Here is a 27,972-nt window from a genome sequence, read left to right as displayed (position 1 = left end):
TGTGTGTGTGTGTTGTTTTTTTTTTTTTTTTTTTTTTTTTTCAGTATATTTTTTATTCCTTTGTCATCTATGGTTTTATTCTGACTAGAAAGCATTTGTGCAGATAACTGCTGCACACATATGTTATTTAGTTGCAGAAGCCAACCTCGAGCAATATTCAAATAGTTCAAGACTGTGTCTTATCGGTGCTGATCATTGGAAGTTTCCACGAACATATGCCAGTCCAGAGGCTATTCAGGTGCTCTAATTTGCATGTTGATAATCTTCTTCCCATGTTTGATACACTTCTTAAAGTTAGAATGCAATATAAAGCATTCTTCTTGTAGCTTTATATTGCTAGTGCTTCTAAAGCACTGGAAATTATACACTTCTTAAGTCACTGTACCGGAGGCTATCACACTGGAAAAGAGGCCTAGTATAAAAGTTTTAGTACATGTCAATCATAAGCCAGTGTGTAGAATAAAGCTATTAGCTTTATATTGCTCTAGGCCTCATTTCTAGTGCTTATAAAATGTCTTCTATATGGTTCCTTTACATAGTCAGAAATCTAGCATTCTGCTTGTAGATTCTGGTGTGAGTTAGTTTATAGTCCCATAATATTTGTTTAAGAAAGGAAAAGATATTACGTAGTATAATATTAATTTTGGTCCGCAACCGATTGTAACTGAACAAATTTGTTGTATATGTTGACAGAGGACAGAGCTGTATGAATACTCGAAGGTAGTTGGAAATCCTCAGTTTCTTCTACTACCATTTCAGCCATATAAGCTTATTTATGCCCACATGCTGGCTGAAGTAGGCAAACTTGCTGATGCTTTGAAGTAAGTACAACTATTGTTCGTCTAGATGGTATTTTTCTGATTTTCCTTTAGCTTATGTACACGATTTGTTTGTTCAGATATTGTCAAGCAATTTTGAAGGCTTTGAAAACTGGTCGAGCACCTGAGGTGGACATATGGAGAGAGTTAGTGTCATCTCTGGAGGAGAGGATAAGAGCCCACCAGCAGGTATTTCTCCCCCATTCAGTTCCTTTGATTGTTGTTTCCCTGTTTATTTTTTCTTACAGAGACATTATGTACAGGGTGGTTATAGCATAAATTTGGCTCCAACCAAGTTGATGGGTAAATTGCGTACATTTATTGATACTACTGCTCATCGTGTTGTTGGGGGCCTACCTCCTCCTGTTCCATCAACAGCACCAGGCTTTGCTCAGCTTAATGAACAAGCTCTTCAACCAGGAAATGCAAATGTACCCAACAGTCAATCGACAATGGTTATGTCTTCGTTAATGCCGTCAGCATCAATGGAGCCAATAAGTGAAAGGATATCTGATAGTAACCAACTGAATATGCCCAACAGAAGCATTTCAGAGCCAGACTTTGGGAAAAGCCCGAGCAAGGTAGATTCTTATTTTTTAGCCAGCAGTGTTCTATTTTCCTTTTTTTCTTCAACACTCTTAACATCATTTCAATAGACCTTTTAAAGTAAACATTGCAGATGGGGCCATTTTTATTTTTTTATTTTCATTGATAACAGACTAACAGTATTCATCTTATTTCCCATGGGTGATATTTGAATGTAATACTCTGCTAAATTTCGCCAGAGTTTTATATCTGGGGTAGTTGTAATGGGAAATTTTTATAGTTTATTATGTCACGATGAGATGAAGTTTTTGTTTCCACCTGCAAGTTTTAATTAGTTGTAGGTGTACAACTGGGTAGTGTTGTTCCTTTTTTTTCTCAGGGAATAACCCTTTTGTGCTCTAATAGTGTAATATGAAGAAAATGAGGGAAAACAAACATGAGTCGAATATAATTCATGCGTTGGATACATATAATAAAGATGCATGGTAGAATTAATTAATTCTTTGAGGGTCAAGTGTACAAGACTTCCAAGTTGTGGATTATTGGAAGTGCTCTAAAAAGATAGGATATTTAAAGTTGAATTTAAAACTTCATTTCTATGCATTACAATATAGCGCCTTTATACTTTGAGATTTGAGGAAAACCTGAATTTTTAAAGTTCACCTGAGGTGCATTCACAGAGAGGTGGAAAGAAATTTTACAGCGGTCATGTTGTGTTCAATCAGGTTGATTCATCCAAGAAAGTGAATGCCTCTACAACGCAACAAAAGGCGTCAGCATCTAGTGGGTCACGTTTTGGTTTTGGGTCACAGATATTTCAAAAGACTCTAGGACTGGTCATAAAATCCCGGTCAGATAAGCAGGTATTTAACTTTGTTATATCTTTTATAATATAATGAGTGCATTTCCTCCTTTTTTTCACTTCAGCCTCACAAGTTTCCATGCTTTATGTTCTTCTGAAGGCTAAATTGGGCGAAGCAAATAAATTTTATTATGATGAGAAACTCAAGCGATGGGTAGAAGAAGGTGCTGAACCTCCAGCTGAGGAAGCAGCCTTACCACCGCCTCCGCCAACTATGGCAGCTATCCAGAATAGAATGCAAGATTACAACGTGAATGATGCGCTGAAAACTACTAGTTTTCATGCAGTTGGTGGGCCAGAAATCAAAAGTCCAGCATCTTCTATGAGTTCAGGGTCACCACCGGTTCCACCCAGTTCAAACCAGTTCTCTGCACGTGGGCGTATGGGTGTTCGCTCGAGGTAGTCTCCGGGATTCTCTATTTCCCTCTCTCCTCATTACTTTGCTCTATGTCTATTGCTATGAAGTGCAACCCCAGTCTTGTAATGTACGATGTATTCAAAATCTTAGGTATGTTGATACATTCAACAAAGGCGGTGTGGCCCCAGGAAACTTATTTCAGCCACCATCTCTTCCAGCAGCTAAACCAGGGGGTGGTTCCAATCCCAAGTTTTTCATCCCCAGTCCAGTAACTTCCTATCAGGAAACAGTTCAAACAACTGGAGAAAGCACACAAGATACTTTTATGACCAAGAACAATCCTCCAAAATCAGTAGACACATTCTCTACTCCGCCAACCTCAACACCATCGTCAATGACCATGCAACGGTTTCCTAGCATGGATAACATTGTACAAAAGAAAGCAGGAGAATTGACAAATGGCAGTAGCTTTGTTCCGCCTGAATCTCGTCGAGTGGCGTCATGGAGCGGAAGCCTCAGTGAAGCAAGCAATCCTTCGATAAGGAATGAAACAAAATCAACAGCAGTAGGTATGTCCCCATTATCGTATATGCCTAGTGTTACTCCATCAATGCAGTTTCAAAGAAGCAGTGGTAGTTTTGGGGATGACCTTCAAGAAGTTGAACTATAAGATATTAGGGACTAGTTGGTAAATCTATAGAGTTCCATTCGACGATGCAAAGGGGGATATCACTGATAGGATTCAGGTTTTTGGTGAAGACCCTGTAGATCCCATTAGCGGAGTTTTACATGTATACCGAGAAACCAACAGTTAGTTTGAATGACCATGTTTGCCTTTCAGCTAAGGGAGGTTTTTCTCTGAAAGCAAAAAGGTTATCGTTGGCATTCATGTACAGGCCAGCAGACTGCCCCGAGTAAAAAACAGAAGGGGTCCTGAAGGCTGTAAGCAAAGCAAGCAGCTTTTGTACCAATATCTCCAGGGAAAATTGCAAATATAAGTTATACCGTCTCCCATTTACAGATCTCGTTCAGATTTGTCACAGCGAATTATTGAAAATGACAGTTGGAAAGATTCATATTTAATATTCTCTCCCAGGCAAAAGCCTTGGAGTGTTTGGAATGGTGTTTCTTTTTTTCTTTCCTTTCATCAAACCTCTTTCTTATTTATATAAATGATCATAGGACAGTAATTGAGATGATGAAGCATGCATTCTTCATAATCCTCCTAATTTGGTTCCAGTGGTGCACTGGTGCTGGACTGCTGGCTAGTTTGTTTTCTTAGTTCTATCTTTCCGGGGCAGTTGCCTCCTTTTATAATTTTTTGTTTTCGGAAAATGGTATATATACCAAAAGAATAGGAAGCAGATCGAGTTTGGGATGGATCTCCATCGACCAGGGAATTAGTGATTGCCTGCTACTAAAGAAATTCCTTACCCTTCAGAAGAGCAAATTGAAAACTGGCACTATTTCATTATGCTGATCTAGCCATCTAGGTACAGATCCCCACAATTTGACCTTTGAAGATCAATTGTATTGAAGCTCTAGTGAAATTCTTCCAATATCGTTATAATGTGCCCGATCTCCATAATTAGAGCCCCCCTTGAAGTTTTAGTGGAGAAATTTTCTATGCTACCGGGGGGAACAATCGTTTTAGTGAATCCTTGATTCTCAAAAATTTTAAATTTCAATATCTGAAATTCTCAAAAACGGAAAGTATGATAGGGGACAAAGTGATGTCCTCTTGATTACCATTTTCTTTCATGAAGTTATATTCAGGCCTTTTGATCCATTAGATGTTCTTGCTTGATTATCATATTTTTCATACTGATCCGCTTGTGACTTCTTCAGTATAGATGACACTCGTGTGATTAAAGAAAAAAGAAAAAGAAAAACATGAAAGAAACCTCCCTCAAAAACACATGTAACCCAAAAAAAAAAAGTCTCAAACACAACTAGTGTGCCCATGATCCATGTTATATGTCCCAAACTAACAATAGCTGATCCAAAGTCCACTATCCACCCTAACATGAAAAACACACCTACAAAACTTCAAATCTACATCAAACACAAACCCCTAGACACCACAACCATGGATTACTCCTCCTCCTCCTCCTCCTATACACAAACCCCTCAACCTGACCCTAACCAATACCCCCACCCTTACCAAGCTCAACCTCCACCACCCTATTCAGACCCTTCATCAATTCAACCCTATGATCCTCACTCTTACTATTACCCCTCCTCCTATGACCCAAACCACTCCTACCAATATTACCAAGATTACCCCCACTTCTATCAAGAACCCACTTCCATTCACCCTCCCGGCGTCCCAATTCCGGCGCCGGATTCCGAGACGACCCATTTGCAGAATGCCTATTATGGACATGGGGTTGTGGAGAATCAGCATCAGCCTATTGATTCGGGTTCTGGGTCGGTTCAGGCACCGGCGAATGTGGCGGTGGCGCAGGTGGCATCGCAACCGCAGGTAAAGCTTTTATATTTATTTGGCTTTGGTTGAATTTTAAGTTTTTTGTTTTGGTAATGTTATGAATTTGGAGTCATTGTTGTTAAGAATGTGAAATATTTGCAATCCAGGATTTTGTTAAGTTTCAAAGTTGCTAGCTTCCATATCCAGTTTCAAATATTGAAGTTGTCGAAAATCTCAATAGGCAGATATAGAGAACCTGTGGCCCGATATAAATTGTTATAAGTAATAAGTGGTGGTGTGTGGAGTTCTCAGAGGCATGAAGTACATGTTGAGATACTAATGATTTTTCTGATAGAAATTGGATTACGCTAAGCATCAGCACTGAGCTCTTACTAGTGCCAATGTTTATAGATGAAATAATATAGGCTCTACAGATCTACAAGATGATTTGCTAGTTTGATTTGGTTATTCAAAAGGATTTTGTTTAAATAACTGAGTATATGTGCTATGCTTTTGGAGAATTAATGAAGGCTAGCATGTACTGCTATGTGCTTAATTGTATACTATTTTTTTCTTGCCAAGAGATATTTTTTTTTTTTCTTGGAACAATGGCTCCATCATGAGTGTTTTAATTGAAAAGAAATAATAATAGTATGGGGTAAAGGGTACCATATATTACGTCATAACGATGGAGCAAAATAACAGTCTCCTGAGCTCAGCTTGTTTCATACACAAGCTTGTTTCCGAGCCTAAATAACAACCTAAGCATGAACTAGATTTGTACACAAGTCATTTTTGGTTCCTACAATGAATAACCATAAATTATTGGCACTTCCATGTTTTGGTACTCTATAACCTTTAGGTATGCATATCGGAACTTGCAAAGATTTGGTTTGGTTTATATACAAATCTAGTTTGCCAGCCTTACAGCTAATTTAACTTTGGGCACCCTGAAGTTCGCCAGCCTGGAGTTTTAATGTTTTTTGTTGAGGGCTTGTGAGAAAATCTTTAATGACATCTCACTATGTGTTCGTACCAAACCAAATGTATACTGGGGGATACCTATTCTGATTCTTTCTATTAATAATGAAAATTGAAGAAAATATTTCAATGCTTTATGATTCTGAGGCATTGGTAGTAAACCTATTGTTTTAATCTTGTTGTTGAAATGCCTTACTTTTCAGAATTGAGTCTGCACGTTGTCTCTTCAAAGTGCTTTTGAATATTGTCAGATTGTTTTGACTTTATTTTCCTCTACATGTTTCCCTTCACTCTTCAATAAAGGTGTATCGTGATTTTACTTGTTTCTTATCTCTTTGTTTGTTTGTGTTTTTTTTTTTTTTGCATCCTATTTCAAAATGTCACTAATCAGTCTTTTATCCTCTTCATGAAATCATCAGTAATTATATCATTACATGGATTGCTTTATCCTGAAATTCTATTCTGCAGATTGGGCAAACTCCATATAGAGGTGGAGGAAGGAAGGGCAATAGGCCCTTCCGAGGGGGTGGTCGGGGCCATTTGGGTTACCATGGTCATGGACCAGATGGCTCGGCACCACCCATCCATGGTAGGGGACGTGGCCAGGGTTGTGGTAGGCACTTTCAACTGTATGGTGCTGCATCGAGTAATCCAAATCCAGCATCTGTACCAGCTGAAGGCGTAGCTGCTTTAAAGCAGCCGCCTTCAGCATTGGTCCCTTTGCACGCACCATTACCTGTAACAGCACAAGTGTCTTCTGCTTCATCCTGGCGACTTCCTCGTATGGCTTGGTGTGAACTTTGTAGGGTTGACTGCAACACTCTTGAAACCCTTGAGCAGCATAAAAATGGAAAGCGGCATAAAAAAATTCTGCAGGTTCATGAGGAGTTGCAGAAACGCAACAAAGTCAACACTGAACAGAAGAATGCACAAATGCCCAACATTGATTTAAAACCAGAAGTTGGTCAGACTGAGAAAGTTGAGGGATCTGAGGAAAAGCGGCCCTCAGAAGGAACATTAACCTCTGAAGTAATTACTGATGATAATAGAAATGAAACAGATCGGCGAGGTATGGTGGGAAACTCTGAAGCTTCTGAAGAACCTGAGAACAAGTCAAGGGATCACTTTGCAGCTCGGGGCCGTGGATTCAAACGTAGGATGCGAGGGGGTCGAGGGGGTAAGTATATGAGGACATATGAAGGATCAAGAAGACTAGTTGAGCCTCCTAAACCCAAAGTGAATCCTCTCATATGTGAATTGTGCAATGTGAAGTGCGAGTCACAGGTGGTTTTTGATAGTCATTTGAGTGGTAAAAAGCACCTAGCAACCCTCAAGAGGTTTCAAGGCCACCGTGCTTTGTACGGAGAACAGGGACTTCAAGCCCTTTACCCACCTAACTTAACTGCTGCATCAACTTCAGTCACCCCTCCTGTAGATCAAGTCCTGCCTCCTGTAGAACAAGTCCCCCCTCCTCATGTACAGCAAGTCACGCCTCTTCATGTACAACAAGGTCCCCCTCATGCACAGCAAGTCCCCCCTCCTCATGTACAGCAAGTCGCGCCTCCTCATGTACAACAAGGTCCCCCTCATGTACAGCAAGTCCCCCCTCAGCAAGGTGTCATTGATCCTCAGGTCTTCTTGGCCCAAGTCCAGCAAGGTGGCAATGATCCTGAGGTCCTGTTGGGCAAACTTTTGATGTCTTATATGCTCTCTAAAACCCAAGCACAAGGAGGGCCTACATCTCCCGTGGCAACAGCTTCAGGAACAAACGTTGAAACTCAGAATCAACTGCAATCACATATCCAAGGAATACTAGCGATATGTCAAAATGGGATCCAAACTGCAGTTACTCTAGGTGCCAAAAGTCGGCCACAATCTGTCACCGGGAATTCTGAAGCCCCAGCAGCCGGAAACACAGACACAAACACTGAGAATCAAACGTTGCAGATTCATGCAAAGGAGGCAAGTGTTCCTATAAATGATTCAGTTGTGGTGCCAGCAGAGAGCGCAGTCCCAAGCAAGCAAGTTTCTGAAGCATCAGATAAAGAATGTGTAGTTGTTGCTTCCGCTCCAGTTTACCACGAACCTGAGAACCAAATGCAAGAGCCTGAGTCCAAGAAGTAGCCAACTTAATAGATCCAGTGTTTCTTGGAGAAACCACTGAACTAGGGAGGTTCTAACCAAGGCCTTTCAGTGACCTGAGATCCAATTCTTTAGCCATTGTACAGTTTATATTGGCCACTGAACTAAATAATTAGTTTTTTCTGTGAACTCGAAACATTCTGCATCTCTGTCTCCAAATCAAAGAAAAGGCATATCCTGTCGATCCAGATACATATGTCATGGTTTTTGATGTTCATGGTTGCTTATCTCTCTAATGACAAGGCAAAATTAGAGCTTTTTCTGCATAAAGGTAGACCAAACATCTAATTATAAAAAGCTCAATAATAGAAAATCACATTCATAAGATACACGTAACAATAGAATCATTCCTGAACAAACAATTTTCAAACTTCAACATCAAATAATAGACCAAATGGTACTAAACAAAAAAGAATATAACTGAATGCTCATAATATTCATAGGAGAAAACATCAATTATTAAGTTTTTCTCGTTAGTCTTTGACGACAAATATTTTTCAGCACTGATGTGTCATGTGTGTTTTTCTTTAAAGGCTCATTTATTGAAGTAAATATTTTTTAACTTTATGTTATTTATTTTTTTGTAGGCCTATCCTCATCATCGTTACACTTTTGGGTTTTGGGTCCCCAGAAATGTCTACTCATTCACTCGGAGCAGCTCCACCGTTTCAAACCCAATTCCACCTTCCGGTCAAAAACGCCGCCGTTCCGAGATTCAAAACCGCCCCCAACTCTCCTCAACTCTCCCTCACCCAAATTCTTAAACCCCGCCACGCAATAAGGGCAGTCTCCATCGATGAAATTCCCCCAAATGCCCTCCGCCGGAAGCGCGACTCCAACTGGAGAGGCGGCTTCAGCGTAGGGGTAGACTTGGGATTGTCCCGCACTGGCCTCGCCCTCAGCAAAGGCTTCTCCGTTCGTCCCCTCACCGTAATTTTCCCGCCAATTATTTGCTCCCATTTAATTTCATCAACTTTGAAATACTAAAGACTTGATTTTTATTTTATTTTTTGAATTGCAGGTGTTGAATTTGAGAGGGCAAAAGCTTGAGGTTCAGCTGCTGGAGATAGCAAAGCAACAGGTACTGAAAATGTGTTTGAGTTTTATTTTTTATTTTTTGAATTTTTGGTATTGTGGAATTGGATAATGAGAGGAGGTGGACATAGTGTAGGAGGCAGATGAGTTTATAATCGGGCTTCCGAGATCGAGTGATGGGAAGGAGACACCTCAGTCTAACAAAGTTCGGAGTGTCGCGGGGAGGCTTGCTGCTAGTGCTGCTGAGAGGTTGTTAGTAATGATATGTTGGTTTGTTTGTCGAGTTTTTTTTGAATGAGAATTAGCATGAGAAAATAGATACGGACATTTGATCATTTCGGACATCCTCTTATGTATGTACATTTCTTTGTATTGCATGTGGGTGCATGAAACAAAAGTTTACTGTTATGTGATACGGTTATTTTTTATAGGGTGCTTTGCTTTGTGTTCAGTTATAACTTATAAGCACTGTGACTTTTTATTCTTTTAGAGCTTTTAGAAAAGCAGTGATAATTTGAAGTGTTTGATTTCAGGGGTTGGAGAGTATACCTGCAGGATGAAAATGGGACATCCATCGAAGCCATGGATCGAATGATTAACATGTAATTCCTTAAACCAAACCTACTGTTCTGATGATTGAATATTTCTTTGCATTGCTTGACAATGGTTCTAGAGTTTCCATCTTGTGTAGTTTTTCATCTTATGTTTGGATCTTAAAAGGGTGTTTCAAATTTGAGTGGAAATATAGCTAAACACCACTATGAACTCATTATGATATAATCATATTGGTCATTTTCTTTGTGTAATTTGTGCATGGGCTTTATAAATTGTTATCAGACTAACTTTAGATAAACCATTAGGTCAATCACGAAGGCTGTTGCATCAGGATCAGTCTACTTCAGTATGCAAAACTGAATGCTTCATTTCAAATTGTGGAAATTGTTGGGTGGGAAACAATTGTGGATGAGTCTGTTAATCAATTTTTGCACCAGATGAGAGAAACAATTGTGGTTTCTTACAGTGGTTTATAGTTGACATGCCTAGTCATCAATAATATGTTTAATAGAGGAAGTGTATCAAATATCTTATTCTATGGCATAACCGATGATTATATGACATCAAACATGATGCGTCCAATAAAGTGTACCTCCGTACACCCGTGTATAACTTGCTCTAGTCTCTTTCTAGGGGCCTCAGCAGGTCAGATCGTCAAAGCCAAATTGATGCCTACGCTGCCATGGTATGCAATAAAATCTATTGTCTCTGGTATACTCTATTTTATCTTAACTACTTTAGGCTTTGTAAACTTGCTGATCTATAGTGCATATATGTAAAAGCGAAGCAGTGAATGATTGAAAATATATTTTGTCTTAATCCCTATTTGCAGATGGTGCTGGAGCGATATTTTTCCATGTCAGGTGAAGGTATTGAGCTTGTACTGCCCAAGAATTTGGATCTGCAAGAAAGACTTAGAAGAGGTCCACCGAAAGACGTTGATTATTTCTCTGAAGACGATGAGGATTGACTATTCTCACTGTAACTGTCAAACACCTAGTCTTTTTATGTCTTTGGTGTATTCATTCAAAAGGTGCATATACAATGGAGAAGCGGCAATCATTTGACAAACCAGGTCGCAAGGAGTCTATGTGCTGCAGTTGCAAGAAGTCGGTAGCACTGATCAGCTCAGCAGTATGCAGACAGTACTTTCTTGCTCTTACGGCCCAGAAATGTCTTTCATTAAGCCTGAAGCTTAGCAGTATGAAAATATTGAAAACCTAGTTGTAAATATCGCATTACAAATTTAGTCGTATGTGTAGCATTTTTTCAACTGCTATCCGTTTGTCTCACCTCACCAGCTTTTTTCACTTATTTGACATTTGTTTGTTTTCATTTTTACACACCACCCCTCCTCGACACCTTAGAATTACCATAAAACAGTAATGACTTCTGTTCAATACAAATTGTGGCCTTCTAGCTATGGCAAGTAATCAATAAATTGGATTTGACAATTCGGGTAGTCGAGACCATATATCCGCTCAGTGCACTTGAATGTCATGAACTGTCACACAGATGCACTGTTATTTACAATTAAAATTTACAATGCGTTTCAATACAATATTAGCGTGACTATCTAAGTTGTGCATTCACAATCATAAGTTGCAATATATACAACTTTACTCCTTGTTCGACCTTTTGAGTTTATTGGGAGTTTTTTTTTTGAAAAGGAGTTTATTGGGAGTTTGAAACTATTGGAATTTAATAAAATTTTGGAGTCAACTAAATAATTAGGTTATCAGTAAACCACATGTTGTTGAAGCCTTGTTTGTGATGCACCTAATGTGATTAATACAATTTGGAGAAGTGAACTTGATACGAGTGATATAGGAGGAATCATGGATGCAGTTACACATCTGAAAACAAAGTTTGGATAAGACGCTGAAAATAGCGCAAGTTATGTTTTATTATGAATGTGCTTCAGCTCTATGATGTAACAAAAGCTAGCAATCTAATCTAATTCCGACACTTATTTTTCTTTTCAATGATGTATAATAATATTTTGGGTTATCATATTTCAGTGGACAGGCGTATAATTCACTATTCAGACATAAAACTTTCCAGAAAACCTATTAAGGATTCATAAGAATCAACCACAGTATATGGCTAAGAAAGAGAAGCAAGCGGAGCTAGCCGAGTCTCTCAACCACCACGTCTCCACCATGATTAAATCAGAGCTCCAGGTTTCCCTTCTCTCCCTCGCTCCCTCAAGTCCCCAATTCTGATTCAATCGGAGAACACAGTGATGACAGTTATTTTATCAATGAACAACCAAAATGTCTTTGAAATTTGTGTTCTGTTTCTCTACTGAGTGCTATGTTAATCCACAATCTCTATGTGCTAGAGATTTTCGAGCTATATCAAAAGTGCAAGAAAAAAAAAAACAAAAAAAACAAGAATTTAGGGATATGGGTTCCAACTTCCAAAGAAGAAAAGAAAACAACATATTGGGAATCAGAAAAGGATTAGCGTTTTCTTCTTAGCAATTTCATCTTTGTACAGGTAGGACATCCAACTACCTCCTCGCTGTTGGATATACAGGTCATCTTAACATAAAACTAGAGTTATCATTTCAGTATAACCAACCTATTTGCTAATGAGCTGATCAATCAGCCTGATTTTGATAGAGTTATACAACTGCTTCTGTTTTTTTGCCTAAATGAACAGTATTCAGTGTGGTGGCATCGAGAGCTGGTTCTGATGGTCGACCTGCATAATGCGATGTGAACCTGTTCTCTGCGGCAGCCACCATTTTGACCAACATTATGTAGAATGGCAAAACAATCTGAGAAAACGTTGTAAGATCATATGAGCTACAGATTCAGCTACAAATGGAAACCTCATTTTTGTGTTAGAATGTCAGAAATTTAAGCTTTTTAATATACCAGACAACGAATGATGTCCATCTTTAACTACATTAATTGTGCCAACCTGCAAGCAAAAAATACAGAATCGTTAGTTACACTTTGATCCTAATTAAAAGTACACAAAAGGTTCGAGAACACTATAGGATGCACAATCAGTTGACTGACCTTGCTTTCTGTGAAAGACTTCTGTAGGAAACCATACGAGCTGAGTTCACAAGTGTACCAAGACTTTGAGAGGCAATGCACACAGTGATGATTATGGCTCAATCTCCTGTTCCTATAAAATAAAGTAGAAACCAATATACACAAATTAAACAGATAAAGCACAAAATTGTTGTATAAAGGAAAAAGAAAAATGAAATCATCAAAAAAAAAAAGTGGGTGGGGACCCAAGAATGTGCATGTGAGAAAAAGAATTGACCAAAGGTTAAACATAGGAAAGCACTGTAACTCTTCGGTCAAGTATAGTTGTGCCCGAAATAGTAAATGAACTACAATTTACTCATGCTTTGTGAGAGGCAGTTTTCAACCTAATGAGCAGCTTCCCCAAACACAAAATGAAACGAGCAGGATAAAATAAAACAATGCAATCAAACTACTAATATGAATCAGTGGTGCTACACATGAACAACATACTGTGAGTCGACGAACTTGATGAACCAATACTTCAATATTTTATAATGTTATATGAGCACTTGTATACGGAAATATATAACTAGAAATTCTATTTTCTTGGCTTTTCCAGTATGTGGAAAATCGAAGAGAATCGTGAGGGAAATGGGATAGAGATCTTATTCTCCAGTTTTTGGTTTCCCGGGCAACATCATCAAAAACCAAATCAGGTCTCAAAAGTTATCCGACACAACTAGTTAGCAGCTGGTTATCCAGAACTCGATATAAACCAGCAGACACCTAATCACCACACAAAATCTGAAAGGGTGACTTTAGTCACTTGACTGTCACCCCAAAATATAGTACAGACATGGGAGAACCTAAAATATCAGGACAATAAGCTTTGGAGATTCATATAAGAATTACCACAAGTAGTCTCCCATATATGGTTCCAAAGCTGATTCTTCCTTGTTGATCATTCTTCCACCCAAAGGAATGAAACATGCATCAGACCAGGGCAAGAACAAATTAAATGTGCTGGTGGAGATGTCCGACCCAGAGAACAGTAAGTACACGTTCCCATTACTTTATTTATGTTGGTGAAAATCTAAACAAGCTTACTTGGCTTGTCTTTAACTTGAAGTCATTGAAAGAACCAAGAATAAAAGCCCAGAAGTGATGTAGCAGCTACTAATTAAGGGCGGTTGCACTTTCTTTGTCAAATCAAACCAGATCCGAAGATGTACGCAGACCGCAGATGGCAAACTTTCCATCTCAACTGAAAATAACATAATGAATATAATAAGAAAAGATATGATAATCACAGCATGAATAAATAATGGTCTCATGACCCAATCCTCAGTGTTGAAAGAAAACATGAAAATCCTCATTTTGACATTCTCTTGGCACATGTGTCAGAGAAGACCCACTCTTATTTTTCATGTAAACCATTGCTTCCAAAACAAAATATATGCACAAGGACCAACCAAATACTCAATATTAACTAGAGAAAATAACAAATGAGCTTGCAACAGAAAAAGCTACAGTCCAAAGCCTGGTAAGAATGAAGACTGAGAAAGGTACTTCAAAACAATAGGGACCATTTTGGAGAAATGGGTAAAAAATGTCATGAACTTGGGTTAAGTTATTAGAAGGTGAATAACCAAGAAAACCTGGCAGAATTGACCATGTATGCTCAAGGTTATTGCTCCCCATCATTCTTACAACTGTTATTATGCCAAGTTGCCAAAGTAGAGAGTAGGGACACTTGCATGGTATCCATCTTTAGTGGGACTAGCACCTATGTGAGGACCATCAAAGGTGAAATATACATTTTAACTTTTTAAGTTGCAATACCATTATCTAAATCTCAAATGGCACACCCTCAAAACTACAAAACCAACTGACGATATTCGTACCTAGAAACAATCCCTAGCACTTTTTTTATAATACTTTCTATTTTATAATGGATTCACCTTGGGCATTTTATTTATTTTCAACTCATTAGATGTATAAATTTTATTCTGCAATGAAGTTCCAAAACTACACTGAAGGCCCTTCTAACTCTCATAGTTTGCATCTTGAAGAATTAGTCTGAGGTAACAGTTGAAAGAAAACTTGTATTTAACTTCTAATTTGGAAAAATGAGTGTCAATATTGGTGCAAGCTGATATCACTAGCATGACAAAAGAACAGATGCGACATAAATCATAACCAAACTACCTACGATAATGTTACTTCCCCCTTCCACCAGTAAACTCCAGCTTGATGAAAGAAGTAGACTTTCCTCAACATAAATATAGCACTACTAGGTAACTTTTTGGTCCACTGAACACCCACCTGTCACAGCGAAAGAGGGAAAGGGAAAAATCACTAATAAATTAAAGAAGAGAAAAATACAATTGAGAAGCAAAAGCATCATTCAAATCATAGATTACCTACACCTACATATGATCTCCATACAACAGCATGCCTATGATAGATCAATACTCGGGATAATTTTAGGAAGCAGTCTATATGGGGGACTTGATTCAGCATCATCATCATTAGGAAGAGAAGCAAGCTCAGTCTCCATAATAGAATAAGCTTCTGAAAATGCCTACATCAGCCAATGATACTCTTGAAGTGAGAAACTTAAAAATACTTGTTCTATAAAACCTAATAAATCAAAATATTGAGACGGAGAAATAAAAACACAGCTAATTGAAGTGTTAAGACTTGGGTTTCTTTAGTAGGAAGTAATTTTCTTACAATATTATTAATAATAAAAAGAGGATATGTACATATATGTGAGTATCAGGCCAGCCTCCAGACGGGGTATGCCTTCCCATCCTGGAAACCAAGTCAAAAGAAAATATAGCTCCTAGTTGCACATGGAACAATCTTCAAAAGGGGTAAAGCTGCGGTATGTTAACATTTCTCATACATCAACTATTTTTACCACTTTTAGGGCTCATTTTACCACTTTAAGGACTCATTTTACCACTTGAGGATTCATATTAACTAAAAAGTTTTACCACTTTGAGGACTCATGTTACCAATTTGAAGACTAATATTACTACTTCAAGAACTTTTTACTACTTGGAGCACAAACGTATGCATGTCGTACATAACCACATTGTAGAATTTCCCTTGGAAGAGTCAGGAACAAATCACCCCATTAGGACAGTACCAGAGAGACGACAGTATGTTATTAACAGGCATACTCATAAAGGTTTTAGCTCTTGCTTGTGCAAACAGTAGCCAGAGTCCTTATTATTAGCATTCAAAATATAATACACAGTTAACATGTGGATTCATGCGCAAGATACTATGTCATCAGTAATGACTAATGACAATTGCAATTGTTTATGCACTTGTCTCTTGACAAACATCAGGTTATCGCACAAATTTATCAGGAATTAATCAGTAAATATCATGATAACCCAACCAAAAGTAACACAGTTTACCTTGATACACTGATGTATCCGGAAGCAATTGCGTCCCACATTATTAGTCGGAAAAAGGGGATCATCAATGTGTATAGGGTCGATGCTACATGGAGTAGACAAACAAGATATAACTATTGGAAGTCACGAAATCCATATTTGCACGGATAAGAAAGAAAAGGGTACCATCATTACCTGCAACCTCTTTCTCTCTTTATATAAACACCGCTTCCCTGTACTGAAATACGCATTTGCCGAGGATCGAAAACATTCCTAGGAAGAAAAAGATCAAATGTTAAAGAACAGCCATGTAGTTCCCGCGTTATTAAATAGGCTTATCATCAGTCTAAAGCTAAATCAAAGAAGCACTATGAATACATGATAAAAATAAATAAATAGATTAATTAATAAATAAAACAGAAGAAATCATGATCAACAATTGGCTTACCCAAAAAATAAAGAAAATTCATCAGAAGGTTTCCAAAGTTCTGCAAGATCATTAGTATAGCAGTTAAGCAAACAAGTAATAATCATCAGCACAAATGTGGAACGGAAAAGGACAGAAACAACTGAAGTTGAAAGGGAACTTCAAACCACACCCAGCCACAGAAATTCGCCCGAACTTGCCAGGAGAAATATATCAGGACATGGAATACTATTTCCAGCATTGTTCAGATCTATATTCAGTGCTTTGCAAGAACAGTCTGGTCTGGGTGTCTACAGCCCATCAAAATAAGCACTCTATCTCTACAGGGTTGTGAAATTCTATATATGGTGTTTTTACTTACATTGGCAAGGAAAAAGCCAGTTCAAACAGTGTAAAGTCCTGAAATGTTGTATAGTTAAAAATTCAACACTATTGAATCAAACAAGCCTAGGCAACAATAGTGATGCCATGGCAACAAAGCCCATGGGACAGTGCACAATACAATATGCAGCACAATGAAATTGATTGACACCACACATATAAATTCCATTACTCGCTAATTTGTGATTTAGGTTTAAGCACGCAATGCTTATATTTTTGTTTCTTAATTTAAATCATTACATGTTTTTACACATAGCTTCACAACCTTTACAACAAAAGCAGAGGAAGAAACCACAATAACATTGTATTATAATTCCTGTGAAAACAATATATGTAAGAAGTGTCCTACTATGTCAGAAGATTATAAATGCTAGTATTATATATTGTCATCCAACGAAAACCATAGCTTGCTAGAAAAACGAAATGATGTGGCAAATGAAATTACTTGGTTGATAGGTCGGCCAAGATGATACTCATGCTGGAGAAAACGCACTATCAGTAGTACCTACAATAAAAGTGAAACAGCATGTTCAATACATTTAGAGTACCAGTTGAACTACTTGCATTTTCTTACCAAAAATATCACTAAAAATACAACCAAAGATTGATTAACAGAATAATCAACAAACATTCAAGATGCAAAACTATATCATGCAATGCTCCACTAACAAAGCACAACAGGTCAGTAGAGCCAATTGAACTGTACCCAAGTTACTTAAATTGCTCAAGTAGATTTGACATGTTCATGCTTCCTAAAATTGAGAAGGAAATCAAGTGACACTTCATACCTAGCCAATGGCTGGTTCTAATTTATCTTCAACTTTCTAAACCAAAGAAAAACTTTCCAATTCACACATACACTTGCCTACCATACTTAATTTTTTTTGTCTCAGCTACCAATTACATTTGCTTTTCAACTAGAATATGTAAACTTATATCCTTTTCAACTAGAATATGCTGATATTCCCAACTGAATAATTCATAACATAATGGTAATGTGTTGGTCCTGCAAAAACTCGTGATGTAATATTTACAGCCAAATCAAATAGGTTATCAGTTCCATAAAGACTGAAATTTTCAGCAATATAGTTCACTCTGTTCCTGATCTATGAAAACAACTCAAAATGAACAGAACTTTGCAAACCTATCCTCAGCCAGCATTGTAAAAATACCGGACTAAATTAGAAACAAGCTGCAGTATAAGTCCCTCTTTGCAACCAAAAGAGTTGTTCATAGACTATCTTGCTCAGCTTTGCCAAAAATTGGTGACTGACAAAGCCTCACCATATCTTAGGTCTCTACGACTGATCGTAAAGCTACAATCTCTGAAGTAGCCCTTGATCTCACAGCTGCTAGATAAATCAATGATTTGGTACCTTTTTTTGGTCAACATTACATATCTATTTGTGTGGCAACATTATATATAATTGTATGATTTAATATTTTAAGTCCACTACTAACCAGTAAAAGAATAAGTATTAAAGAACTATAAGTTTTACTTCGATGAAGCATAATGTTCAGTTCATATTTAAAGCTCTATGTCACCTTTGACACCATTTTTGTCCTATTGAAACATGGATAAATTCAAAAAATATGCATCAATATAATTTAATTACACTTAGCCCGACGAGAAGTGTTCCCAGCATTACTCACCAAACAGTAGGAACTCAAGCCACCAGAATAAGACTGATCCAGACTACGATCTGCCAAGAACTGTTTCAGTACCAAAGCAAGGGGAGTAGCCGCTGGAAACTGCTCAGTTAGATCTTTAACCTGCAAATGACCATCTATAGTTATAAAAAATTTAAATAAACATTAAGAAACTATAAATTATAAATGTCAACAAAAGTTGGCCCAAAAGTTTCTCGAGAAAAATATACTAAAAAGATTAAACATGCATGTCTATCCATAAAATAAATAAAAATTAAGAAAGTAGAAAGGTTAAGATCCAATGAATATATATATATTAGGATATGTCATTTTGCCATAAGAATGGAAATCTGTATTTTGGAGGCGAGAATGTATAAAGAAAACGATAAACTTGTAACGAGTAAAAGCCAGTAAGCAACAAAGACTAATGTTCCTGGGAGGAAAATGGTGCCATGCTTCTGCGTACTTAACTATATGACTGTTTTCATAAGTAGTAGTATAAGAGCTCACATATCAGAAAAGCTGGGCGATTCTAGTAGTGCCATATGTATGAGAGTGCATTCCAGAGAAAATTGAAAATTGCTCTCTTACAAGTTGCCAAAGAAAACTGTGAGAACAAATACAGCAGGAGAGCCCAAGTCTTTTATGAAACTCAACAAAAGAGAGGCTCCTTGTGATAAAAAAAAATATAAAAAAAGACAGTACATTCTGCAGTAAACCCTAATTAGAATGGTCTACTGAGCACAATTTGATTCTTTAGTATCGAATCAACAGCGAGAATTCGCAAAAACTAAGTTCACAAGTAACAGCCCCTAAATTATGTATCACACCTTGTGTGTTTGTATGTGTGTGTGTGTGTGTGTGTGTGTGTGTGTGTGTGAGAGAGAGAGAGAGAGAGAGAGAGAAAGAAAGAGAAAGAGAGTTTTACCAGCTGGGTAGTTTGAAATCCTGTATGAGAAGGAGATTTGAAACTGATGTCAATGCGAATTGATACTGAATCCTTTGTAGCATCATAAGTTATCTGTGGGCACTTAGGCATTGCAGATTCTTCTAAAACAACCCCACTGGAGTGTGCATTATTGTCTGGTTCACCAGTATTGTGAGGTGCCTCTTCTTTTGGTGATTGCACATTAGAGGCGGAAGAGGCAATTAGATCGTTGGGAACTTCCACCACAAGCATTATAATCGGTATCTAAGAATAAAGAGGGTAAAATAAGGAAAAGCATTAAAATGAAAGAACCTTAAAATAAGAAAAGGGGGGAAGTTGAAAAGAAGAGTGGTTACAGCTGTATTTTCCACCGTCTTAAGAGAATCATTTTTAACCCAATCCTGATTGACAAGATACCTGGCAGCATGCTGCAAGACCAATGTAAGACAATATCACACAACAAGCAACAGGAAAATTAATCAAGATATTACGGTAAGGGGTGCAACCCTAGCACACAAAGGAAGAGAATAAATCTGGTGACTGAAAAAAATAATAATAATAATAATAAATTCTGCTCATGGGATGCATGTAGGAATAAATTAAGTTTGACACCTGCGGTCATATGGAAAAACATGGAAGTACAAACTAAATAGTTTAATAACTAATGAGGAGGCAAAATTCTAAATGGTTCAAGAAGAAGTCATCGGTGTCCCTAAACTTATGCAGCCCCTTTCAATGAACAACATAAACTGCAGGTACATTCAGTGGCGGACCCAGGATTTTATATGACTGGGGGCGTGTTCACCATTGATATACAAATAAATTTGAACAAGTTAAAAAAGAGAACTAGAGAAATGTATTGGCATGTTTTAACAATCTAACAATTCTAACTTATAATTTAATTGGCCAAATGAAGCTAATATAGGTCTAAAGAAGTTGATATGTGGGGGCTGAGGTGTAGTAAGATATTAAGATTCATTCATTTTACCATACATATCACCTCGTATATATATGTATGAGAAAAGTTTAGTGGGCGCAAAAGCCCCCATTGGTCCCTTACTAGGTCCGCCAGTGGGTACATTAATTCATTAATAGATTAATGTAGACCAACTCGAATTGGAGGTAGACCAGTTGCATCTAATGGTACACCAGTGGGAGCTAGTGCAATCATCATTCTACGGAGCTTATCGACCACCACATGGAACTGATTTACATTAATCAATCAATGCATGTCGGCCCTGTAAAATCTTCCATAGACTGATTGCAGATATACACATTGTTCATCCATTTCTTTGAACCATTGATAAGCCAGTCTATAAAACAACTCCATTCATTCACTAAAACACCTGAGCAGTCTCAGCACTAATATCTCAACCAATAAAAAAAAGAATCAAATGAACTGCCGTCGACCTTCCACTAAAACAGTGATGTATAGCATTCCCTTAACATACCTGAAGGCATGTCTCTTTAATACCATTTCGGCCCTCCAATATCCCAGCTTCTTTAATGGGTTCCTAGAAATATGTCAGCAGATAAGTTTCCAAGGCAAGTACTGGAAAAGAGATTGATCTAAGTGAGAAACTAGATAGGGAAAATTTTTACCAAGTTCCTAACTGGAGGTAGACAAACCACAAGGTCCACATCACTTGTTGGAAGGGACAAACCGTTTGCAACTGAACCAAATATATTTGTCCTGGATCTGGGCCAAAGCACCTGGAGAGACCGTGTAACTCGTTTGACAGCCCAATTGATGTAGGGCTTCCGAGCCATATTCTCTGTAGCAACCTTGAACCCATCATATCAAACATTCAGTAGAATGTAACAACACATTGAAGACGATTAAAGCTACAAATGTTTGACAAACATTCTGATTGGAGAATTTGAGAAAGAAAGGAAAACAAAAATAGTGATGGTAAAGAAGGGATAATATAATGATAATGATGACCTATCCATGATTGTACCTTCTTGCAAAAAAATTCAATCTCGTTATGCACGAGGCTGTGCATCAGAGAGAGAGAGGCCTTCCGTATTGGACAATTATGTAAATCAGGTGGTTGAATGGGGAATGCAACATCCGGCTGTACAATGAAAATATCGTCAGACGTTGTCATATTTTAAGATTGTAAACATTAATTCTCAACTTACATGTTCCTGATCACGTGCTAGTTGAGAAATAGCAATCAGTCTATCTTGCAGCAGAGGTGCAGGAAGAGACTGAATCAACGGGCGGCCTGAAATATTATTATTATTTCTAAAGGGCCAAACAACTTCAGCACCATCCATGCGTAAACAAGCTTCGTCCAAGTTAGCTCCATCATGGAACCAGCCTCTCATACCCCAGTGCCTTGGGCTAGAACTACCAGATCGAACAGTTGGAAATCCCCTGTGTTTTCTGGAGTCACTCACAGGAGATGGCGGAGGTGGTCGTGGAGCCCGTGGGACAGAAAGCACCACAGGCGAGGGTGGCCGCCTTATCCGAGGTCGATCACGCATAGTAGGAGGAACACATGGGCTTTTATGATCATGGCTTCGCTTAAAGTCTCTTGATCTTGATATGATGATTGGCCGCAAAATGGGGTAAGGCAGTGAATCGCCTGTCTTCCCTTCAATATCACCAGTTACATCAGCCATAGATCCGGAGGATTCATCATCTACTACTGTGTCTCCCATTGTTGATGAGGGATGCAGCACCTTGCCTGGTACTTCATTTCCTGACATAACATATCCAAGAGGCTGGTTTCCAGATCCCAAAGGTTCAAAAGGAGAACAGAAGGAAGCAGTAGGCGAAGTCAAACCATTCGTACTGAAAGGAGAAGAAAATGCAACCATATCATCAACAGCCCTATTTATGTCAGCTTCACGCCAAGCCCATGAGCTATCATCAGAACTAAGGGAAGGGGGGCGAGAGAAAACCGTCCCGGTATTATCAGAAGGATTCCAGTACATCACACCACCACCAAAGTACTGATTATAATCTGCCCCAGAAAATGCTTGGACCTCAACTTCATCCTCAGATATCCAGTGGCTGTCACATTCATCCACTAGTTCATATGCCTTTGTTGGATCAGGTAGGTCTGCACAATCCCAAGAATACTTCCTTTCATCATCAATGGTTGTTGCATTTATTTGGACAGTGTGTGTAAAACCCTGTGGAAAAGTAAACTGCTTTTTTGAGACAAAACCAGAATCATAATTACAGGTCCGGTACGGAGCCACTCTACGAGCACTTCGAATCATTGGGGGCCAATCTATACTCATTGGCAGTGGTCGAGTCAGAACTGGATTACACCCACCTTCGATTGCCGAGTTTCTCACCTGATGTATTGTCGGTAGAAAAGACTGGCGGTGATTCTGCCAGTTATGACCGACATCCAGATGCAATCGATCAGTGGCAGGTGGGAGATGTGAGTTAACAGGTGGAAAATAGGCACAAGCTACACCAGGCCACTCATAAGGAGGGCATTCAAAAGCACTTGGAGTTCTAGTATGATATAAATTATTTCCATTCTCTTGGTCCTGCAACAGAACAGCTTCTTGGTTTACATCCGAAGCTCTTATTTCTTTCTCTGGCAAAACTTCTTTCACACCAGACTTAACAGCGTGCTTTTCCAGCCTATCAATATCTTTACGATGGGAAACTGTATCATCTACCTCAGGCACTGAAGACTTTATCACAATTTTACCTACCTCAGGCACTGAAGACTCTATCATGATTCCATCTACCTTACAGGCTTCAGCTTCTGATCCAGGACATTTCTTTTGGATTTCAGTAATATTATTTGAAGACTGGTAACTTCCCGAAACTTTATGACATAAATTGGAACCAATACCATCGTTCTCTTGACTGCTTTTGGTGGCATCTTCATCTCTAAGAGGTCCATTCGCAGTACCACAAGGAATTGAATTTGGCAAAGGGTTGTTACAACTAGCTGAATTATCAAATATGTTCTGGAAGGCTGTATCACCAAAAGTTCGATCTGACTTTGCAGTGGTATCTTTGGCAATAACCGAAGAAGAAGAAGAAGAAGCTTCCGCGACTGATCTCTCTAATTTATCCATATCATCAGCATTCCTCAAGCCAGTTATTTTCTTTTTGCCTTTCCCTTTCCTACCCTTCCTCGCAGCTGTCTGAACTTTTGCAACAGCCAATGCTTGTGCATGTTCCTGATGACAAGCTACCAGTTACAAACCATTTAAATCACCAATGAGAAATGTGCTTCAAATTAAAAAGTAGTATAACCATTTCATGTTTCGATGATGATGACTCCTTGAAAATCTCCACCTCTTGATGTTTATCATGCGTCTTCTTGGACTCCACCGAATCTGCCTTCTCTTTATGAGCCAACACACTGAGATCCTGGCATAACATTGAAGCAATTACAACTATCTCCAAAAGGTGTTTCTGCATCCAAAAGGACATCAGTGGACTGAAAGAGTACCTTGGCAGACGTTTCACATAAAACTTCATCTGTACATGACATTGGAACAGGATTTGGCCTTTTCATATTGCTGGCCCTCCCTTTACTTTTACGGCTAGAAGCACTAGGCTTTGCTTTGGTTTTCTTAGATAAGCATTTTTCATTTCCCTCTGATAAAAGTTCAAGTTTTGTGCAGTCAAGCAAGAGAACCATGAGAAATCCTCGTAATTTTCTTAGTATAAAATCAGAAATGGTAGAAATTGAACTCAATGTGCTATAGAAGAATTTCCCTTTATCATATTCATTATTGCAACATAATGATATCATCTTTATGATATCCTGAAGCACAAAGAGATTATTAAATGCATCGGCTAAGGAAGCAGGTTTCCCAGAAAGAGAAGCTGGGATAATGCTTGACCCAAATTCTGTGTCAGCCACAAGTTTTGGAACAGTCTTGCGCATAGACACAATATGGTTGTACCTCAATGGTTGCTCCATTCCTGTGTTGAGGAGCCACATTTCATCCTCTACCCCACTACTTGTCCCCTTCAGAATCTCATGAATCTAAATTTAAAATGATCAAAGAAAACTACATTATTCTTCTGGTAATCAACCTATGCAAAATTTATCTAAAAAATGTAACACTATATTGTAACCTCCTGCTAAATATGAACTACAGTTCAAGAACATGAGCACTGCTATATATAAAGTATCTCATACAATACTTGATGTGGAGGACCACTCTGAGCTTACATATGCATCGCAATGCAGCTAAAGAAAAACACGAAATTTGGGAGGGAATAGAACTTTTATTGAATAACTGATCTAAGCACTTTCAAATCTCTCTACACCATTTATACCTATAACATTAACCTCTCCTCTCTCTGCATACTAATCCAGCATTCACTAAAAATCAGTTTCCAATCACTAATATATTTTAAAAACATCGAAACCGTTCTTGCATTCTCCACCTAATACAGCTACTAAATTGTGGCACAACAAACTCAAAATACTACTAAAAAACTATACAGTTTCGGAAAATGTACCAGCGGTTTCGCTGCTTTCCCCAACACCGAAGTCACCACATTACTCCTCATCGCCGCATCCAAGTTCCCCCACCAGTCCACACACCTCTTCTTCCTCCAATACACAGTAGCCGCCACGCCCGCCGCACTGATCTTCTCCTTCAACTTCACCCCTCTCTTCCTAACATTGTTCGAATTCAGCCACGCAAGCCTCAAAGCCACCTCCAACCTATTCGCCACGAAAGCCTCCATACTATAATACCCCTTGTCCTTCAACCACTTCAACTCTACCCAATCCGACCCCAAATCACTCTCCTCGCCTCTCAAGAATCCCCCATTCGAAATCTCATCCATAGCCTCCACAAACCTATCCAAATCCTCAACCAAATCCTCACACACCGTCACCGTATCAATCTCCCTCACCGAGCAAGAACACTCCTCCACCTTCTCTCCCTCTCTGGAGTTAAACAACCGCGTCGACTCGAATATCATCTTCTCCGGTTGGCTCGCCTCGGCGACTCTAGAGAGAAGCCCAGCGCCGGAGCGCCGGAAGCAGAGAGTGGGGAGGTCGCCGGAGGGGAGGTCGGGGAGGATGATGAAGGAGCCGTGGCCGTGAGTGTGGAGCTTGCGGAGCATTTGGAGGAGGAGGCGGACGAAGCTGGGATCGACGGCGGTGAGGTGGGATTGGCGGTGGTGGAGGGAGAGGGAGGAGAGCCATTTGAGTATGGAGGACCTAGGGTTAGGGTTTGGATTGGGAGAGGAGGAGGAATGGGAGTGGGAATTGTAGAGGGAGATGTGGGAGGTGAGAGAGTCGATGAGTTGGTTTTGGGTAATTCGGGAATTGTATGGGGATTTAGGGTTTGGTTTCGACATTTCTTTGATTCCGAGACACCGGGGCGGAGCAGAGGGGGAGAGAGAAATGGGGAGAGAATAGGGGAGAAATGGGCACCGGTTTAGGCTTCTCAGGCAAGAGCGTGAACAGAGCTCCGGTTTTGCGGTGTGAGAGCTGTTAGGTGTCGTTCACTGGTGATTTTTGGTCTTTAATTTCATTTCACCCCCTACAAAACGATAGCGCTTTTATCTTGAGTTTAAATTTTTTTTTTTTTGTAACTTGGAGGTAAACAGTGAAAAATTTCTATGTATTTCATGTCACAAACTCACGATGTCGAATAATTGGAGACTCGTGACATGAAAAGAAATTTAGTATGAGACCATCGGTCTTAAGTTGATGACTAATTAAAAATTTTTCGGTTTATAGTTTTTATAAAAAAAAACTTTACTAGCGATAAGGGATCATTATGTGTTTAAGGACTGGCTCTAACAAGAGAAACTGTGCCGTAGAGACATGATTGTTACCTTCAGTAACAACAGCTGCGCTAGCTAGTTACCGGGCAAGTTTTTTAAAAGACCTTCACTATTTAATTTTGGATAAGTTGTTGGATCTCTTTTAACCATCTTTGTTTTCCTGTTGTTTGTAAGGAGTGGGATACTGCTGTGAAAAGCTATTAGCTCACAACGCATTGCTGGCACAATAAATCATTCCCCTACTTTAGGACATCGATACCCTAATTTTGAAACCCAGCTGTACTAGATCTTTGAGAAAACAATCTACAACAACATCTTTCTTTCATCTGTTCATAATTTTCTTGTTCTTATTATGAGAAAGTGTGCTTGCTCCGGCAATGAAGGTTGGTTCGCCTCAATAGATTTTGACAGGGAGAAGAAACAGCTCGTGAACATTTTCAGGTGCACAGCTGCCTCAGTCTTGACGAATAAACTGTGATCATAGCTGCATTTTTTAAATCCTTCTTTAGCAAAATAGCTTTCAATCCGACTGTACCATGCCCGAAGGGCCTGCTTGAGTCCATATTGAGCTTTCTTGAGCTTGTACACCTTATGTTCATCACCCTTCTTCTCAAAACCTTGTGGATGCTCGACATAGACTGCCTCATTTAATTCTCCATGTAGAAAGGCGCTCTTGACATCGAGTTGATAGATACACTAACCTTTTTGGGCTGCCAAAGTTATAATCATCCGAATAGTATCTCATCTAGCAATAAGCACAAAAACTTCATTTTAATGTACACCGTGCTGCTGTGCATATCCTTTTGCTACCAACCGGGCCTTGCAATTATCCACTTCACCATTTTCATTGAACTTCGTTTTAAACACCCATGGCCACTTTACCCCTATTTTCTTCACTTCTTCATGTAGGGTTGTAAGTTCCCACGTCTTATTCTTCTTAATAGCTTCAATTTCTGAATTCATAGTTGCCCGCCATTTTGCACACATAGCAGCTTCTTCAAACGTGGCTAGATCATCAGAAGAAGTGAACATGACAAGATTATCAAAGTTCTCTTCTTCAGACAGTCCTTCCCCGCTCACAGTCTTTCATCCAAGACGGTTGTTATGTTTCTCCCTTCATCCCCTTCTTCTAAGCTCGATGATCGAGCTGTTTGTAATGATCCACTTAAAGATGAATTAGTTACCCCTCCTTGTTCAAGAGTCTCATCACCTCCTTGCTTCTTCTTTTTTTTCACTTTGAGCCTCTTCAATCTTTTCTCTTCAATGTCACCCCATTCTACCACATCCTGTTTTATTTCTTCAGTGGCCCTCCCCCAATTCTAGTTTACATATTCTTCAAAGACGACATCCCTGCTCACAATCACCTTCTTTGTAGTAAAAACATAAAACTGGTATGTTTTTGACTCTTCACGATTCCTAGCAAAACACACTTGAGAGTTCAGACTTTTGTCATCCAACTTCACTCTTTTAGTATCAGGAACATATGCACATGAGCAACGCAACCAAAAACTACCTTAAGTTACAACTCAAATATCAATATTTTAATGGCTTGTGACTTAAGGTAACCTCATGATCTACATTTCACTTACCATTGTATGCGAATCAAATTTTACCATTATTACCGCTGTAATAACAAAAAAAATTCCATATACAGTATAAAACTACAAATACGGTAGGGGATCAGCTAACAGGACTCTCTCTCTCTCT

At 38.8% G+C, this 27,972-nt stretch overlaps 4 protein-coding genes across 4 annotated transcripts in view; 3 read left to right on the top strand and 1 right to left on the bottom strand.

The window, feature by feature from the left end:
* Positions 1-3,704, top strand: part of LOC101306474 — a 7,702-nt gene extending 3,998 nt beyond the window's left edge. The window contains exons 5-11 of the mRNA XM_004308426.1: positions 89-238; positions 694-821; positions 899-1,007; positions 1,082-1,399; positions 2,105-2,227; positions 2,327-2,625; positions 2,735-3,704. Of these exons, the coding sequence (XP_004308474.1) occupies positions 89-238; positions 694-821; positions 899-1,007; positions 1,082-1,399; positions 2,105-2,227; positions 2,327-2,625; positions 2,735-3,254 (1,647 nt within the window). The 3' untranslated portion in view covers positions 3,255-3,704. The remainder of the gene's footprint in view (positions 1-88; positions 239-693; positions 822-898; positions 1,008-1,081; positions 1,400-2,104; positions 2,228-2,326; positions 2,626-2,734) is intronic.
* Positions 3,705-4,673: 969 nt separating this feature from the next.
* Positions 4,674-8,349, top strand: LOC101306183. Its single transcript, XM_004308425.1, has 2 exons — positions 4,674-5,069; positions 6,462-8,349. Exons 1-2 carry the CDS (start codon positions 4,674-4,676, stop codon positions 8,115-8,117), a joined length of 2,052 nt encoding a protein of 683 aa, XP_004308473.1. The 3' UTR covers positions 8,118-8,349.
* A 419-nt stretch (positions 8,350-8,768) lies between these two features.
* On the top strand, positions 8,769-10,695 carry LOC101305895 (putative Holliday junction resolvase-like). Its single transcript, XM_004308424.1, has 6 exons — positions 8,769-9,065; positions 9,157-9,216; positions 9,307-9,419; positions 9,704-9,772; positions 10,359-10,410; positions 10,558-10,695. Exons 1-6 carry the CDS (start codon positions 8,769-8,771, stop codon positions 10,693-10,695), a joined length of 729 nt encoding a protein of 242 aa, XP_004308472.1.
* Positions 10,696-12,314: 1,619 nt separating this feature from the next.
* LOC101305610 lies at positions 12,315-26,008 on the bottom strand. Its single transcript, XM_004308423.1, has 21 exons — positions 24,982-26,008; positions 23,957-24,499; positions 23,758-23,874; positions 22,695-23,681; positions 21,663-22,610; positions 21,479-21,595; positions 21,120-21,302; positions 20,969-21,031; positions 19,874-19,945; positions 19,518-19,781; positions 18,593-18,712; positions 17,385-17,444; positions 16,576-16,619; positions 16,327-16,404; positions 16,153-16,237; positions 15,142-15,302; positions 14,927-15,043; positions 13,631-13,982; positions 12,758-12,869; positions 12,611-12,656; positions 12,315-12,510 (listed from the first exon to the last, which is right to left on the bottom strand). The coding sequence occupies exons 1-16, from the start codon at positions 25,831-25,833 to the stop codon at positions 15,177-15,179; spliced, it is 4,659 nt and encodes a 1,552-aa protein (XP_004308471.1). The 5' UTR covers positions 25,834-26,008; the 3' UTR covers positions 12,315-12,510; positions 12,611-12,656; positions 12,758-12,869; positions 13,631-13,982; positions 14,927-15,043; positions 15,142-15,176.
* Between the last annotated feature and the right edge of the window lie 1,964 nt (positions 26,009-27,972).

The sequence above is a fragment of the Fragaria vesca genome, linkage group LG7, assembly GCF_000184155.1.
Source record: "Fragaria vesca subsp. vesca linkage group LG7, FraVesHawaii_1.0, whole genome shotgun sequence".
NCBI lineage: Eukaryota > Viridiplantae > Streptophyta > Magnoliopsida > Rosales > Rosaceae > Fragaria > Fragaria vesca.
This window is presented reverse-complemented; position numbering and strand designations above follow the sequence as displayed.

Excerpts from the sequence above, each read along its gene's own strand:
- LOC101305895 (XM_004308424.1), top strand. The coding sequence starts at position 8,769 with ATGTCTACTCATTCACTCGGAGCAGCTCCACCGTTTCAAACCCAATTC. Across the intron at positions 9,217-9,306 it reads TGGAGATAGCAAAGCAACAG|GAGGCAGATGAGTTTATAAT; the intron begins GTACTGAAAATG and ends GACATAGTGTAG. Across the intron at positions 10,411-10,557 it reads TTGATGCCTACGCTGCCATG|ATGGTGCTGGAGCGATATTT; the intron begins GTATGCAATAAA and ends CCCTATTTGCAG.
- LOC101305610 (XM_004308423.1), bottom strand. The coding sequence starts at position 25,833 with ATGTCGAAACCAAACCCTAAATCCCCATACAATTCCCGAATTACCCAA. Across the intron at positions 16,620-17,384 it reads TTGGCCGACCTATCAACCAA|AACTTTGGAAACCTTCTGAT; the intron begins GTAATTTCATTT and ends ATGATCTTGCAG. Across the intron at positions 16,405-16,575 it reads TTTCTTTATTTTTTGGGTAA|GAATGTTTTCGATCCTCGGC; the intron begins GCCAATTGTTGA and ends TTTTCTTCCTAG.
- LOC101306183 (XM_004308425.1), top strand. The coding sequence starts at position 4,674 with ATGGATTACTCCTCCTCCTCCTCCTCCTATACACAAACCCCTCAACCT. Across the intron at positions 5,070-6,461 it reads AGGTGGCATCGCAACCGCAG|ATTGGGCAAACTCCATATAG; the intron begins GTAAAGCTTTTA and ends TCTATTCTGCAG.